General features: G+C 47.5%; 1 protein-coding gene across 3 annotated transcripts in view; it reads left to right on the plus strand.

The window, feature by feature from the left end:
- Nucleotides 1-14,313, plus strand: part of DPYSL2 (dihydropyrimidinase like 2) — an 80,375-nt gene that overhangs the window by 45,693 nt on the left and 20,369 nt on the right. For all 3 annotated transcript variants that reach the window (XM_054224821.1, XM_054224823.1, XM_054224822.1), the window contains one exon: nt 13,241-13,405. In XM_054224821.1, coding sequence (XP_054080796.1) covers nt 13,241-13,405 — 165 coding nt within the window. The remainder of the gene's footprint in view (nt 1-13,240; nt 13,406-14,313) is intronic.

Raw genomic sequence — 14,313 nt, forward strand, 5'->3', positions numbered from 1 at the left:
GACAATGGGCTCCTGTGAGGAACAAATGAGGGCTTTAGGAGCTGTGGAGCTTTGCCTGAGGTTATGCAGGAGGCTCGTGGTGTGGTAGTGCCTTTAACCCTGGCTGTTTTTATTCAGGCTGGTGGCTCTGGGTCCAGAGGAGGCCACGAAAATGATCAAAGGGCTGGAGCCCCTCTCCTATGAGGACAGGCTCAGAGAGTTGGGGGGGTTCAGCCCAGAGAAGGGAAGGCTCCGGGGAGACCTTGGAGTCCCTTCCAGTCCCTAAAGGGGGCCTACAAGAAAGCTGGGGAGGGGCTGTTGGCAAGGGCATGTAGCAACAGGACACGAGGGGCAATGGTTTAAACTAGAGCAGGGCAGGTTTAGATGAGCCATTGGGAAGAAGTTCTTTCCACTGAGGGTGGTGAGACACTGGCCCAGGTTGCCCAGAGAGGGGGTGGAGGCCCCATCCCTGGAGACATTCCAGGCCAGGCTGGATGAGGCTCTGAGCGACCTGATCGAGTTGTGGATGTCCCTGCTGACTGCAGGGGGGTTGGACTAGATGGCCTTTGGAGGTCCCTTCCAACCCAACACATCGTATGATTCCCTGCCTGCCAGCCGGGCCATCTTTCCTCCTTATTGCTGAAAGGTGAGATCAGCAGGGTCTGGTTTGGGGCTGGAGTCCTGTGGAACCACCACAGCCCAGCATGGCTGGTGTTGAAGTCAATCAGTAGACGTCAATCAGCTAGTGAGGGGTCTGGAGCACAAGTCTTGTGCTCAGGAGCGGCTGAGGGAGCTGGGGGTGTTCAGCCTGGAGAAGAGGAGGCTGAGGGGAGACCTTCTCGCTCTCTACAGCTCCCTGAAAGGAGGGGGTAGCCAGGGGGGGTCGGTCTCTTCTCCCAAGGAACAGGCGATGGGACAAGAGGAAAAGGCCTCAAGTTGCGCCAGGGGAGGTTTAGGATGGGTATTAGGAAAAATTTTTACACCGAAAGGGTTGTCAAGCATCCAGGGAGTCGCCATCCCTGGAGCAATTTAAAAGTCGGGTAGACATAGTGCTTAGAGATATGGTTTAGATTAGTGGTGGTTTTTGTCAGAGTTAAGTTGATGGTTGGACTCGATCTGAAAGGTCCCTTCCAACCTAGGCCATTCTATGATTCTATGTTTTCCCTATTTTTCCCCATCAGAATTCTGCCTTCCCCAGAGCTGCTCTGGATCCTGTCCCTCGCTCCTCTGCCCAGCCTTCTGCCTCTTTGGCAACACTGATTATTATTTTTAAAGAGCAGGTGAGCAGGGCTCTTGCTCCGCTCCTGTTTTGCTCCGTTCTGCTCTGGACCTGCTCCACCCCCTGGCTGCAGAGGAAGGAGTGGATGGAGACTGTCCCACACGTGCTGGAGCCTGGAGACTCTTGATGTAGTTATAAACAAATGAATGATGAAACGGCAACGCCGCTGTCAGTGCAGCCGTTTTCCTGCAGATGTGACTGACCTAGATTTTTCCATGCATCCAAACAGAGGGATTTGGCACTCGCTCGGGAGAAATAACCAGTGTTGTCTGTTTATGCAATAGTACTAATCCCTCTTATTCCATATAATGGTTGGGATCAGTAGAGCTGCTTTCCCACTGCATGGAGAAGAGTTCATGTTCTTTTGTTTGAAGAGCTGCTTTTAAATGCTTTTCATGCTTTCACGTGTCCCATATTCTCATGCCCGAGTCCCGTGCCTTATGGATGACACGCAGGAGAAGTAAAGAGCTAACGGGTATCACCAACGTTTCGTCTCTTACGCAGCTCTTTACATCGATGGAAGATGCATGTGAGACTGTGAAGGGTGCAGGCGTTAAAGTTGGGTCCCCCAGCTAAAACCTGTCTAGATGAAAAAACAATCTTAAAATAAAAAACAATTATCTGCCTCCATTAATGTAACGTCATTAGCTGTCTGTGATAGGTTTTCAAAGCGCGTGTGTTAAATCTTCCTAGATAACCTGTCTTAATCACCTTCAAGTTGAGACAAGGTCTTGAAAGAAACGGCAGGAAATGGCGCCTCCAGCTCTTTTCTTGGCACGTTTTTCTGGGCACGGATTTTTGTCTTCCTACCAGTGTTCAATCCCTTGGCTTTTACCTTCCCGTGGGCTTGACTCAGCAGAAACCATCCTTGTCAGACAGGAACTTTTAAACTTTCTGCATTGGGAATTAGCTTTGCGTGTCAGGGGAAGGAAGCAAGTGATGCTTGAAAGAAGCGATGGCTAGAACTAAATGCAGTGTTTCTCACTTGGGCTGGCTTCGGGCGAGTGCCGTCTGTAGAGTGGAATTTGACGTCTTGGGTCAGCGGAGTCTTTTTCCATTTTTCCTTCAGCCTCTGTGCCTTCCGTTCATAGATCCCATCTGTTTCTTAGAAACTGGATTTTTTTTTTTTTTAATCATTCTGGTGAGAGGGAGAAATGTTTAAGGAATACAAATTAGCTCCTCCTGTCTAGCATACTTTAATCATGTTTATAAATTGCCAGTTGTTGCGAAGTTGGTGCTGTGCCTGCATCTTTGCACAACCCTAACTCCCATGGAAGCCATGCGTGTTTAAAAGGAATGGGCACTGAAGAGTTACACCTTCTGGGAAAACTCTTTTCTTCCCTTGATACACTGTGGTTAGTGTTAGGATTACTTCTGTGACAATGGGTTTGTCATTTAATTTCTCCATGCTAGTTGCTAGCTGCCCATAACAGGAGGTGGCTTTGTTGCATAGGGGTTGTAAGCTTTAATTTAAATTAATTAAGTTCACCCAGACCCTCATGTTATAAGTACAAAGTGATTATTTTTATAGTAGAGCTGCTTGAGAGCCTGGCACGTGAAACACTGTATGCCACCTGGCAATGCCCCTGTCCCTCCCAGCTGAGATCCCTGAGATGGAGACACCGGGTCCCGCAGCTCGGGGTGCTCGGCTCTGGTTCCTGTCTGGATGTGAATAAAGGGAAAAACCCTGGGTGAGGGAGAGACGAGGTGAGCCCTCTGTGCGTAAAGTGCTTTTGGCTTCCTGCATCCTGAAAGCTTATTTTAAGTAGTAGGAGGAACCATTAGACTTTAACGTGCAAAAGTTAACTGGGAAATCTCTTGGGGAATTCTCAAAGCCCATCAAAAAGGGCTGTGCTTTTGGAAGTTCCTCTTCCTGACCACTTCTAGGGCATATTTTCACCAGATTGCTTTGTTCCTGAAAGCAGTTACATATGTGCAGCGTGTATATTTTTGGAATCTGGGGGACTCTGTGGTGTTTTACATATGAATGAAATTCTCTGGCACAGCCTACAGGCAACGTGAGCTGGTAAAGGAGCTCCTTGAGAACCATCCCGTCTTATTACACAGTGCTGCTTTTGTGCAAAGGAGGAGAAGGGGGGAAGTTCCCAAAGCACAGCAAGAGATAGAGTAACCCAATATTGCTTCCAAAATCTCATTCCAGAAACGCGTGGCAGTTAATGATACTTCCCACCAGACTTTTCTTTATTTCCGACACGATTTCTCAGGATTTGTATCCGTGTCCAACAAGAAGAGTTCAGCTACTGATGGGGCACGAAGTACTTTTCAGGCTGTTGTGCAGAGACTTTATCCACTGTGAACTGAAAAAGTTTTGTAAAGTCTTTGTAGCACAACGGTAGCTGGAGAAAAATGTAGATCATAGAATCATAGAATGTGTTGGGTTGGAAGGGACCTCTAAAGGCCATCTAGTCCAACCCCCCTGCAGTCAGCAGGGACATCCACAGCTAGATCAGGTTGCTCATCCAGCCTGGCCTTGAATGTCTCCAGGGATGGGGCCTCCACCCCCTCTCTGGGCAGCCTGGGCCAGTGTCTCACCACCCTCAGTGGAAAGAACTTCTTCCCAATGGCTCATCTAAACCTGCCCTGCTCTAGTTTAAACCGTTGCCCCTCATCCTATGGCTCCATGCCCTTGCCAACAGCCCCTCCCCAGCTTTCTTGTAGGCCCCCTTTAGGGACTGGAAGGGGCTCCAAGTTCTCCCCGGAGCCTTCTCTTCTCCAGGCTGAACCCCCCCAGCTCTCTTAGCCTGTCCTCACAGCAGAGGGGCTCCAGCCCTCTGATCATTTTTGTGGCCCTCCTCTGGACCTGCTCCAGCAGGTCCGTGTCCTCCTTGTGCTGAGGGTTCCAGAGCCATACACAGTACTGCAGATGTGCAGGATGTTCTTAGGTGAAGTAGAATTAGGCCACAGTACCAAGACCAGAGTTCGCTTCTGCTGCTTTGTGAAGCAATCAGTTCTTTTGCTGTGTGAGCACTCTAGAAAAGGGGGAAATGGCAGCTGTATAGAAACGGCTCCCACCGAGCTGTGCCGCAGCGTGGATCCAGGGGAATTCAGGCTATTGATCAGTCTGGCTCCCGTGTTTGAGACAGGAACTGAAGCTGAGGTCTAGAACGTGCGAGTTGCCTGTAAAAGCTTAGTGCATGGAAAAAATAAAAGGCAATGTCTTAGAATCATAGAATTGTCTAGGTTGGAAGGGACCTTTAAGATGATCAAGTCCAGCCATCAACGATGGTTCTTGTATGTGTGAGTTTTCCCAACCAGTTTGCTTTAGGGGTCCTGGGTTGGAAGAGCTGCAGGCTTAGTGTCCATCTTTGGGTTGGCCAGATCAGGTGATGCCCAGGAGCGCATCTTCTTCTACCTCAAAGATGGTGCTTTGTGCTCCTAAACCTGGGTGGTCTCCATGGACCTGGGAAGATAGCAGAGTGCTTCAGGGGCCAGACAGGGCTATTTCAGACCCGGAGGAAGGAAGTTCAGTTGGGGACTGTGTCACAGAATTCCTATTTAAACTAAGGATGGTCTAGTTAGTCCTACTCCTACGGGTTATTGTTACAGCGATCTCAGTAGCTGTTTTTGCAGGCAATGTTGTCCTTGCAGGGTTGACAGAAAACTAGCAGATGTCCAGGTGTGCTCAGAACATTGGCGTGTGCAGTGTGAATGTGCTGCTTCGTCTCTGTCCTACCATAGGATGGTTAGAAAATGGGTTCTGTTGCACCTCCACATCAGATCCCACCACAGTTTTCTCTGTGGGCACGTGGACATTGGGCTCTGCTTCAGTCCTCGCTTCCTTCTCTGTAGCTCCGTTTGACAGTCGTCAAAGTCAGTGGTTTAACCGAGGACAGGACAGGGACTGTTCGTGTCTTACAGTAGTGGAATTGGTATGATGGTGATTAAGGAAGAGGTTTTCATCAAAGTTCGATGTCATTTCATCACAGCCACGAGAAGTGTCTGGTCCTTGTCCAGCCAGGGGAGATGTTTATATGGCAAACACACAGAGGGAAAGGACAGGTTCACCAAGCAGATCCTTTTTTGTCCATTTCCCTCACAAGCTGTTTAAAAACAAAAAACAAAAAGTAATTCTGCAGAATCAGAACTCTTTGCATTTAATTTATTTCCTATTCCGGAAAACGTAAAGCCTCCCCAGAACCGTCACGAATTTCCATAGTGAAAATTCCGGTTCTGCGCCTGCGTTCCTCTTCGTCTCCGCCGTCCCCCTGAGACAACCACGGGCAACGAAATGAAGCTGAGAAGCCAAAATCTGATCTTGGCCACAATGATGCAAATCCAGAATTGTTCCAGCTTCCCGGCTAGTGGAAAAAGCCTGACGGGCAGGGTATATCTCCGCTGACCTGAGAGGGACAGGACTGGCTTACGGCACTCGATCTTTTGTCCTCTTGTTTCTGACCAAACACTTGCCCCTTGGATGTGTTGTGATGGCTGTGTTTTGCCTTGACTTGAAATCCATGGCTGCAAACAGAGGTTTTCTCCGTCCCGTTCCCTCAAGGTTTACTGACCAATTTATATGGAAGTCTTTGAAGTCCTCTGTGCTTGCTTTTTTTTTCATGGATTTCAAGTGTGGAGTTATGCCTAAAAGAAAGAATAAATCTTGGAGTGACTTAAATCTCTCTTTTGAACTTGGCTCCCTGCCTCCTCTCTCATGGTGACCTCCTGAGATAGAAGCGTGGCTTGGATGTGCAGTAAACCTGTGCTGTAAAGGGATGGAGCCTTTTTTGACCTGATCTAAATAGGTAGTCATTGCAGCTGTTGAAGGGGGTTATTAATTATTGTTTGGACACACAGCCCCCTATTCTTTACATTTGTGTCCAGCTGGCATTAAATTATTAATCATATTTTGGAACTAATCAGCTAAAAAGACAAGTGAAATATCTGTATGACATCAGTGAGGGAATAACAGAACATTGCAGGCTGAAAATGTAATCAGTGTAGCACAGATATGTCTTGAATTCTTCTGAGCCTGGTCCAGCTTCTGATTTCTCTGCACGGAGTCTAATAAAGTGGATCTGAACTGACAGAAAACAACATGCAATGTCATGTAGCCTGCCTGTTCTTCGGTTAGTTTGGCAGACACGTAGAAGCCAACAGCCCTGGAGTAGTTGCGTTAGCACAGTAAATGCCGTTCGGTGCAGAGCATCGTTACTCCTCACAGCAATCTCTTTATTTCAGCATCTTTTCCTGGGCGAACAAGCCCAACAACAAAATAATGTGGGAATAAAACTCCTCAAATACGCAAAGCTAAAGTCTGATCGCTGGATCCGGGATGTTGAGAAAAATTCTTCATTTGACTTCTCCTTGCCGTTCTGTGGTCAGGTGTGTCAGCTTAGGATACGTGGAATGGTAACCGTAAAAGCGATCTTCTTGCTATCCTTTCTTGTCCTAGATCAAAAACACGACCCAGAGCGTGGTTTGGAGGAAGAACTGGATGTGAAATCAGAACACAGGCGATGTGAGGCTCTTTTAGGTTACTCGTTTTGGGATTTTTGAGCTCAGAAGAAATGCTGAGGTGTCTCTAGCCTAAATTGGTGCAGAGGCTGGTGGTCGTGTTTCCGTATGTCAAGCAGAAGTCTTGCTGCTGGGAAGCTTGGCTTGTGAACAACTTTGTTTCTGGACAAGGCAGCTTTTGGTAGCTCCATTTCTTGACATGTAAAAGGGTCATAATGATACGTAACTAATAGCAGAAGGGATTGTGGTATTTTACTAGCTGAGAGTTTGAAGTCTCTGGATGAAATAAGGTCTGTGATTATGGGATAATCTTCTGTGAAGCTTCTCGGGTCAGACAAGGGCCTGACTTTCGGTTCGCAAGTGTTGATTTTATTCCACTCGCTTTCATAGCGTTAACTCCCAGTTCACACCAGTGCCGGGAGGAAAATACTGCAGCCATAGACTAGCAACAACTCCAGACTTCCAAGTAGGAAGCTGTGCAATTACCAGGGCTGAATTTAATTACAACCTCTCAATAAAATGGCTTGTGACAGAATGTACAACTCAATAAATTTCACCAGATTTCATCACATGCAGTTGCTGTGAAGATTAAGTAGTATTAAAAAGGCAGATGTGTTTATAGTGATCAAGCTGCTATTTAAAGTTTTGGGTAGGGGAAATCTGCCTGCTAACAGTTAAGCTTAAACGTTAAGGATTTTCACCTTATAAACTCCTCTTTAACAATAGGCACGTTTAATGCTAGTAGGAGCAGGAAATAATGTGTAAAACTGTAGTTTATAATAGCAACTGGGACCCTGCGTACACGGTTTTATTGCATACACAATTTTTGTAACATCTGACCCTAATTCACGTTTATATTGTCCGTATCAGATAGTTTTTCTTTTTCCTGGTGGTGGTGTTCATTAGCGGAAGATCGAGAAAAATTTCATGCATGCTTTAGATGACACATAATTAAACCAGTTGAAAAAAAAAAACCAAACCTTTACAGGGGAAAGCTGGAAGCGGCGGCTATTAATAGAAACTCCAGGAAAGGGCTGTTAGCAAGCCAAGGCCTGCTCCAATGAGGCAGGATGCAAAAAAAAGAAAAAAAATTGAACATGCCACAATACCAGGAAGCTATAAAACCCATTAATCCCCACCCATGAGGACATCCATCCAAAAAGTAAAGTTTTGTTTTCAAGGCAAGGCTGATCGCGGAGTTCAGCTCTCCCGCTGAAGCAATAATTTCTCTTGAGCTTTGCGAGGGGTCAAAAATATAAAGGCATGGCTCTTAAACTGCTTTTTTTATTATTATTATTATTTTTTGAGAGCTTCAAAGTGCCCGAGAGAGATTATATGGGATTTTTTATGGATTCAGCCTCAAAGCGTCCCTCCCGCAGGCTGTTGGTGATGTTCCCCAGTCGTGTGTGTGTGATCCCTGCAGAATAAGCCCGTGCAGGATGAGCAGGAGAACTCAATTCTCCCACTGGCCGCTTGTTTGGGGCCTGATCGGGAGCCGCAGTCATCCATCCCCCTGCCTCAGAAAAGCTCTTAAGCACCAGAAAGCCACGGTGTACCCGAGTTTGTAAGAGGAAGCCGAGAGGTGATGCAGCCCTTCACAAAGCCGCAGTCTGTAGCTGAGGTGGGCACCAGTTTCAGTGTGCCACGCGCGCTGGTGGGTTTTAAAGTCAGTGAGACGAATGAATGAAGAAGGAAGGTTTGCTTAAAGCCAACCCTTAATACCTGTGCTGAGCAGTGATGGGATTAGTAAATCCTAGTGCTTTATAAACTGATGCTCTCACTCCTGCCCTACTTAGATTTCATGCTTATGTTAAAACAATACTACTTTATCTTCCCCCATGCTTGTAAAGTTCCCTGTAAATCAATTCCTCTAAGTTTTTGCCTTCCCCTTTCTTTTAACACCGCATGCCCCATGCACTGGTGGTTGTTATCTCTCCCCCGCAGCGTCGAACCATTTCGGCTCATTGGACACGCAACATTTCAGCGCGGCTGAGGACCAGCTCTGCTATGTTAAAGCCCCGCAGATAAGCTAACAGCGGTTAGTGGTGTTGTCTCACTTCAGCTTATTGTCTGCCTTTAATCTTGAGCCGATTAATGTGTCCAAGGAGGAGCGAAGAAGGATGACGAGCGAGGCAGGCAGAAAACCAGCCATGGACGATGGGTGGGTGGGAGCTGAAATACTTGGAAGTAAGAGCAGATGCACCTTGTAAGCAGGGTGGAACTGTGTGTAACGACGGGAGAGCAAAACCAGGCCCATCGGAGAGGTTATTAAGAGTCTTAGTGATTGTGGCTGGAACAATTGTGGCATGTTGGGCACGCAGGTGCTCAGATCCCGCTGCCTTCTGAAGGGAGGTGAACACTTGGTTTGTCTGGGAAAAAGATAAACAGCCTATCCAGTAATTTTGGAATCTCATCAGTATTTTACCAAGGGAAAAATTAGATGATTTATAAAATACAAAATTCTTTTTTTTTTTTTTTTTTTTTTAAAGCTGTTACTTCGGTGATGTAAACCAGCTTGCTTGCTTCTAAGCCATAGGCTGTTGCATTTTGGATTCTGCATCTCGGAAGGTTAAAGGATAAATCTACAGAATGTTTTCTGTTCGTAGCTGAGAAACCACTGTCATCCTAACCTTGGCTTTGCCATTTAACTTGCAGAGAGAGTGTGTTAAAGAAAGAGAAATATTAGGATTAGATCTGAATTTCACTCTGGTTCAGGGAGCCACCACAAGCTATTTAATTCCTCCTTTGAAGGTTTCGGTACTGATGAAGTTACACTTAAATTATCTTTTCTCTTTTTTTCTTCCTTTTGTTTCTGCTTTTGGAGCAAGCTTTGAGTTTAAATTGAGCTGGCAACTTCCTTTTCAGACCTCAGCAGCTGACATCATTCGTACGGCAGTAATCAACAACAGGAAGAAAACATCTGGGTTTGGAAGCATGAAGAGATCAAGGCTGTAGTGGTCTAGAGAATAAAGGGGTGACAACAGTCTGCGTTGCCACAGTTTGTCTTGAGCGCGTCCTGCAGACGCGAGGCCACTCCAGCAGCTGCGGGAATTGAACATTCCCGGTTTCCGAGGTGAAGGAATGAAAGATGGGGCAGCGAGCTGTTGGGTTCCCTGGAGAGAAGTGGTTTGGTGAGGTCAGGACAGCACACTGCTTTTCTCATGGGAAGCCTCCAGGGTAATCTCCACGGCTGGGTCAGAAGACCTTGTGTCCGCGGTCCTGTGGCGGATCTTACCCAAGGGTCATCTTGGGAACCTGGGGCTGTGGGAACGCAGTGGATGGAGCTCTCATCAGCTGCTCTGTACTGTGCTGAAGCACAGGGGCCTTAAAGAAAAAGTGTTTTGTTTTACTCTGAGCTCTTGAGCTCTGCCTGAGGGCTGGAAGGAGAACTTCCTCTGAGCTGCGTGTGGGCGATCCCTAGCCATAGCGATAGGCAGAAGTAGCTGCAGTGCTCAGTTCTTTTAACAGCAGGCAAAGAATCAATGTTGGCTCTTCTTCTTTGAAGGATCCAGGCTCGTTCTTACTTATTTGGGCTCTAGCTGTTACGTTTTTACTTAAAAAACACCCGGTAACAACAAAAACCTCCCCCAAACCCCAGCTCTTTCACGAGCTCTAGCACATAGGGATGTTGGCCATGATCGTGCAATGTCGTTGGCCCCTTGCATTGTAACAAGGGATGATAAAATTGTGGAGACATTTGGATTTGTGTCTGAATTAGCTCTAGACTATCACTTAAGCTTACATCCACCTTCATGTCTTACGTTCAGCGTCTGCTGCTTCTGCTGCCTCACCTGCTCCAGGATGCTGTGTGTCAGACAGCCCATGGTATGCTCTGCCATGGTTGCTGAGTCTCTGTGGACTAGTTAAATCACAGGTTTTTGAAGACTCTTGGCTCACCTTGCACATTCAGGCTGTCTTCTTGCTGACTTCTTCCACGTGGATATAAGGAAGTGGTTGATCAGTGGTGTTTGCCTGGCAGAGAGCTGCTATGGAAACAAACTGTGTTCTGTTTCGATGGGGATGATGGGCGATTTGGCTATCGGTGAGCTCAGGGGAGCTGCTATGAGATGTGTCGGCAGCGCAGCTTCCATATGAGATATCCCTAATCCCCGGAGCTGGCTTTCATGCACACATGCACCACTACCTCCATCCCTTATCCTTATTGCAACCAGCTGTGGTTTGACTCTGTCAGAGATCTGATAGAGCTCCCTTACCCCCTCTCCCACTCCCTCCACACACTCCCATTAGTCATACTTGGGCAGTGCATGAAATAAGATGGTGATAAAGCTCTGATCCTAGACACCAGAGTCATTCCTAGGGGCTCCATGCTGGGCTGTGAAGACTCCGCTGTGTTAACCCCTTGGTGCCTCCCGGCAGAATTTCCTAATGCCCATAAGCCATGTATCATCTCGGGATTGATGGAGCTCTTAGGGCACCTCTCGTCTAAGTAGAGATGGATTTATTACTGTGGTGTGTTAGAGATTAAATGGGCTTTTTTGGCTTTTTGATTAGTCAGTGGGCTGAGGAAGACAGCTCTTGTGTTAAGGCACTGGCCATTTGTTAAAACTGGGGTTTTCTCTGTGTCCCACCGGTAATGCAGAGAGAATGTTATTTTCCTCCTTGTTGTTCATACTACTTAAGCTAAAGATTAACTTTGGCAGAGTGACAAGGGGCTACATACTGTCCAAGAAACAATTCAGTCTGGAAATTAGTGGAAGGTTTCTGACCATGGGGGAGGAGCAGCTTGTGGAACAGAAATTGCATTATTTTTTTTAAAAAAACAGGACAGTTTATCGGCTCATAATTATTTGGGTTGCGTTTCCTAAGGGTGGCAAAAAGCACATCCTTGGTCTGATGCCAGCCACCGGGCGAATTTCGGAGCTTTCACTCATAGCATAGATTTCTCTAATGGGTGCGATGCTGCTGTCTGAGCAGGCGAAGGCCACCAGCTGCACTGCCGAGGTACCAGCAAAGAACTCTGCATCGCATCCTTCCCTTTGCAGGCTAGCATGGTGCTTCAAGGGGCAAGCACAAGCCTTTTGGAAAAGCAGAAGTATTTTCACTGCCGTTTTGCTATCTGTCACGTAGCCACCTTTGCAGAACGGAGAGAGGGTGGGCAGAGCTTGGCGGGAAGGAGGGTTCTTTTGGGTCATCCTCTCGACTTTCTACAGTGGTTGCTCATCTCAGACGTTGGAGATGTCATTACCAACGTGGCCGAAGCTCCTGGGTTGTTCAGGAGTATTGCTTTTTCAGTGGGTCAAGAGCTCCCAGTGTAAATCCAGTTGTAAAGGCAGTGCAGGAGCAGTAAATCCAGGCTGACGTGTCTGCATGGGGGCGAAGCAGAGCTTTGTAGGGCCCAAGGACTTCGTCTCTTTGTTTCTTATCCTAGTTGTGATTTAGAGCTAACTGCAGAGCTGACGGCAGCCCAGATACTCGCCAGTAAAGTTAAAAATAAACTCCTTGAGGTTCTCTGCTTGATAATTGAAGCAACTTTTTATTTTTTTGTGTGATTCGTTGTGAAATCAAGCTGGGGATCTCTCCTCCCCCCCAACAGTGCCTGCCCAGTTTGTGACCCCTGAAGTCCCACTGGCTTTTCCTGCTCTCTCAGCAGCAGCGCAGTTTCTGAGATGCTGGCTTGCTTCTTCTATTTCACTGTGTCCAGAGAAGATCTTAGAGATCCCCTGAATGCTGTTCAAATTACTGGGAGGAACATTAAACCTTCAGATCCAAATCTCTCATGTTACCCTTTGAGGCTGCTCTGCGTCTGTAGCGCTGGTGGAGCGTCCTGTAGCTGCCTACAAACCCCGTTGCGGGTGGACCTGATGTGTTGGGCTAGAAGGAGGATCAGGCTGAGCAGATGGCCAGAGACAAGCAGGACCATCTTGTTGTCAGGAGGTGTCTCTCCAGCCGTGACAAACTGTTGGTCCCGCTTCTTGCAGTCCTCACTTGTATGCCGTCTCTGGAAGATGCTCTCATTTGGGATGTGGAGCACAAAGCAACGCTGGCCCATGCGTGGAGTCCTTGGTTGTCACTGCATACGTGCCAGCAGTAATAGGTCTTTGCGCTCTTTGGATGCCTCTTCTAGCGTGTCCAGAGGCACAAAGTCCCTGCTTGAACATGAGGTGCTGGGTACTGAAAGCTGCTGACTGATGCTCACGGGGGACCTTGCCCGTGTTGTTGTTTATTTGTCACCGAACGGGAGCAGTGTTTATAGAGCTCTCTGCAGCGGTTTGTGTTTGCTGCCCTAGAAATTCCATTTGCTCCATCCGCAAACAATGGCAGCAAGCAGGCTGTAGGAATTGAACTATTTCCTTCTGTTTTGGCTCCGTTATCAGCTTCCTGGCTGCATTCTCAGATGCTTTAGAAACCAGGTCTTTCAAACTCAAACATTTTAAGGCAAAGGGGATGTCTTGTTTTTGCAGCAGCCTCTGCAAACCATGCTTTTACTCTTGGACATCCAGGAAAGCTATCGCACCAGCCATTTACCAGTGCTTTGGTTGTCTTTCCCAGTCGATCACGTGGTTCCTGAGCCCGGGACCAGTTTGCTGACAGCCTTCGACCAGTGGCGAGAATGGGCAGACAGCAAATCCTGCTGCGACTACTCTCTGCACGTGGATATCACCGAGTGGCATAAAGGTGTCCAGGAGGAAATGGAAGCTCTGGTTAAAGATCACGGTAAGTTCAGTTGCTGAAAGCTCAGAGAAGCCTTTCCCTTCTTTATTTTTTAGGACTGGCTCTTGTGAAATATTTTACATCTTAGTAAAGCTGTTCTGGGCGCTGCCGTTAACTCGGCCCATTCTGGCTTCCTTTGGAGGTTTGAGCGGTCACTGTTGTAGAGGGGCACTGATTTTTGGAGAGGTCAATCTCTTGCTGCTGCCTTGCAGAGGAGCACCTTCGTTCAGGGGAGGTCCTTTGATATTTGTTAGTGCGGGTAGATGATAGGTTCGGCCATTAAACTGTTGTAAACAAGGGAAGAATCAGGCCCAGAAGGAACAATCCAGCACTGCTTGCTAAACATGGAGAAGAGCTGAATAAAGTGACCTCATAGGTTTTTCCCCTCCTTAATTTCCTTGACGTTTCATCCTTAGGCTAGAGTATTTTTCCATCCTGTTCGTAGTTTAAAAAAAACAACCTTTTACATCCTAATGAGTGCTTTCCCACACGTGTTGGGTAGAAGCTTTTCCTGGTGGAGAAGGCAGGAGAGGGGAAGCCGATGGAGCATTCCCCGTGTCTCGGTCAGGACAAACACGGTGGAGGGGAGCATCCTGATGGACGCACATTTCCCGTCGTTCTCGCAGGAGGGAGCGGGGGATCCGCCAGCCAGACCCAGTCTCCGCTTTTGTGTGTGATGCATTTTGCTTACGTTCTTACTCGGCCTCCTACGGTGCCGAATCCACAGAATTTTTCTTATTTCAATGTTAAGTGGAAGCCGAGGTGTTTAGCTGTCCCCGCGGCTGGAGCACGGGCTCCTCTGCTCCCACTAGTTGCTAATAGATGCCACGTGGCTGGGGAGATGCTGGGATGTGCTGGGAGCGCGTGTGCCTGTGCACACGCACACATCCGTATGCGTTTCACAGCAGATT

This window comes from Rissa tridactyla, chromosome 20 (genome assembly GCF_028500815.1).
Source record: "Rissa tridactyla isolate bRisTri1 chromosome 20, bRisTri1.patW.cur.20221130, whole genome shotgun sequence".
Taxonomy (NCBI): Eukaryota; Metazoa; Chordata; class Aves; order Charadriiformes; family Laridae; genus Rissa; species Rissa tridactyla.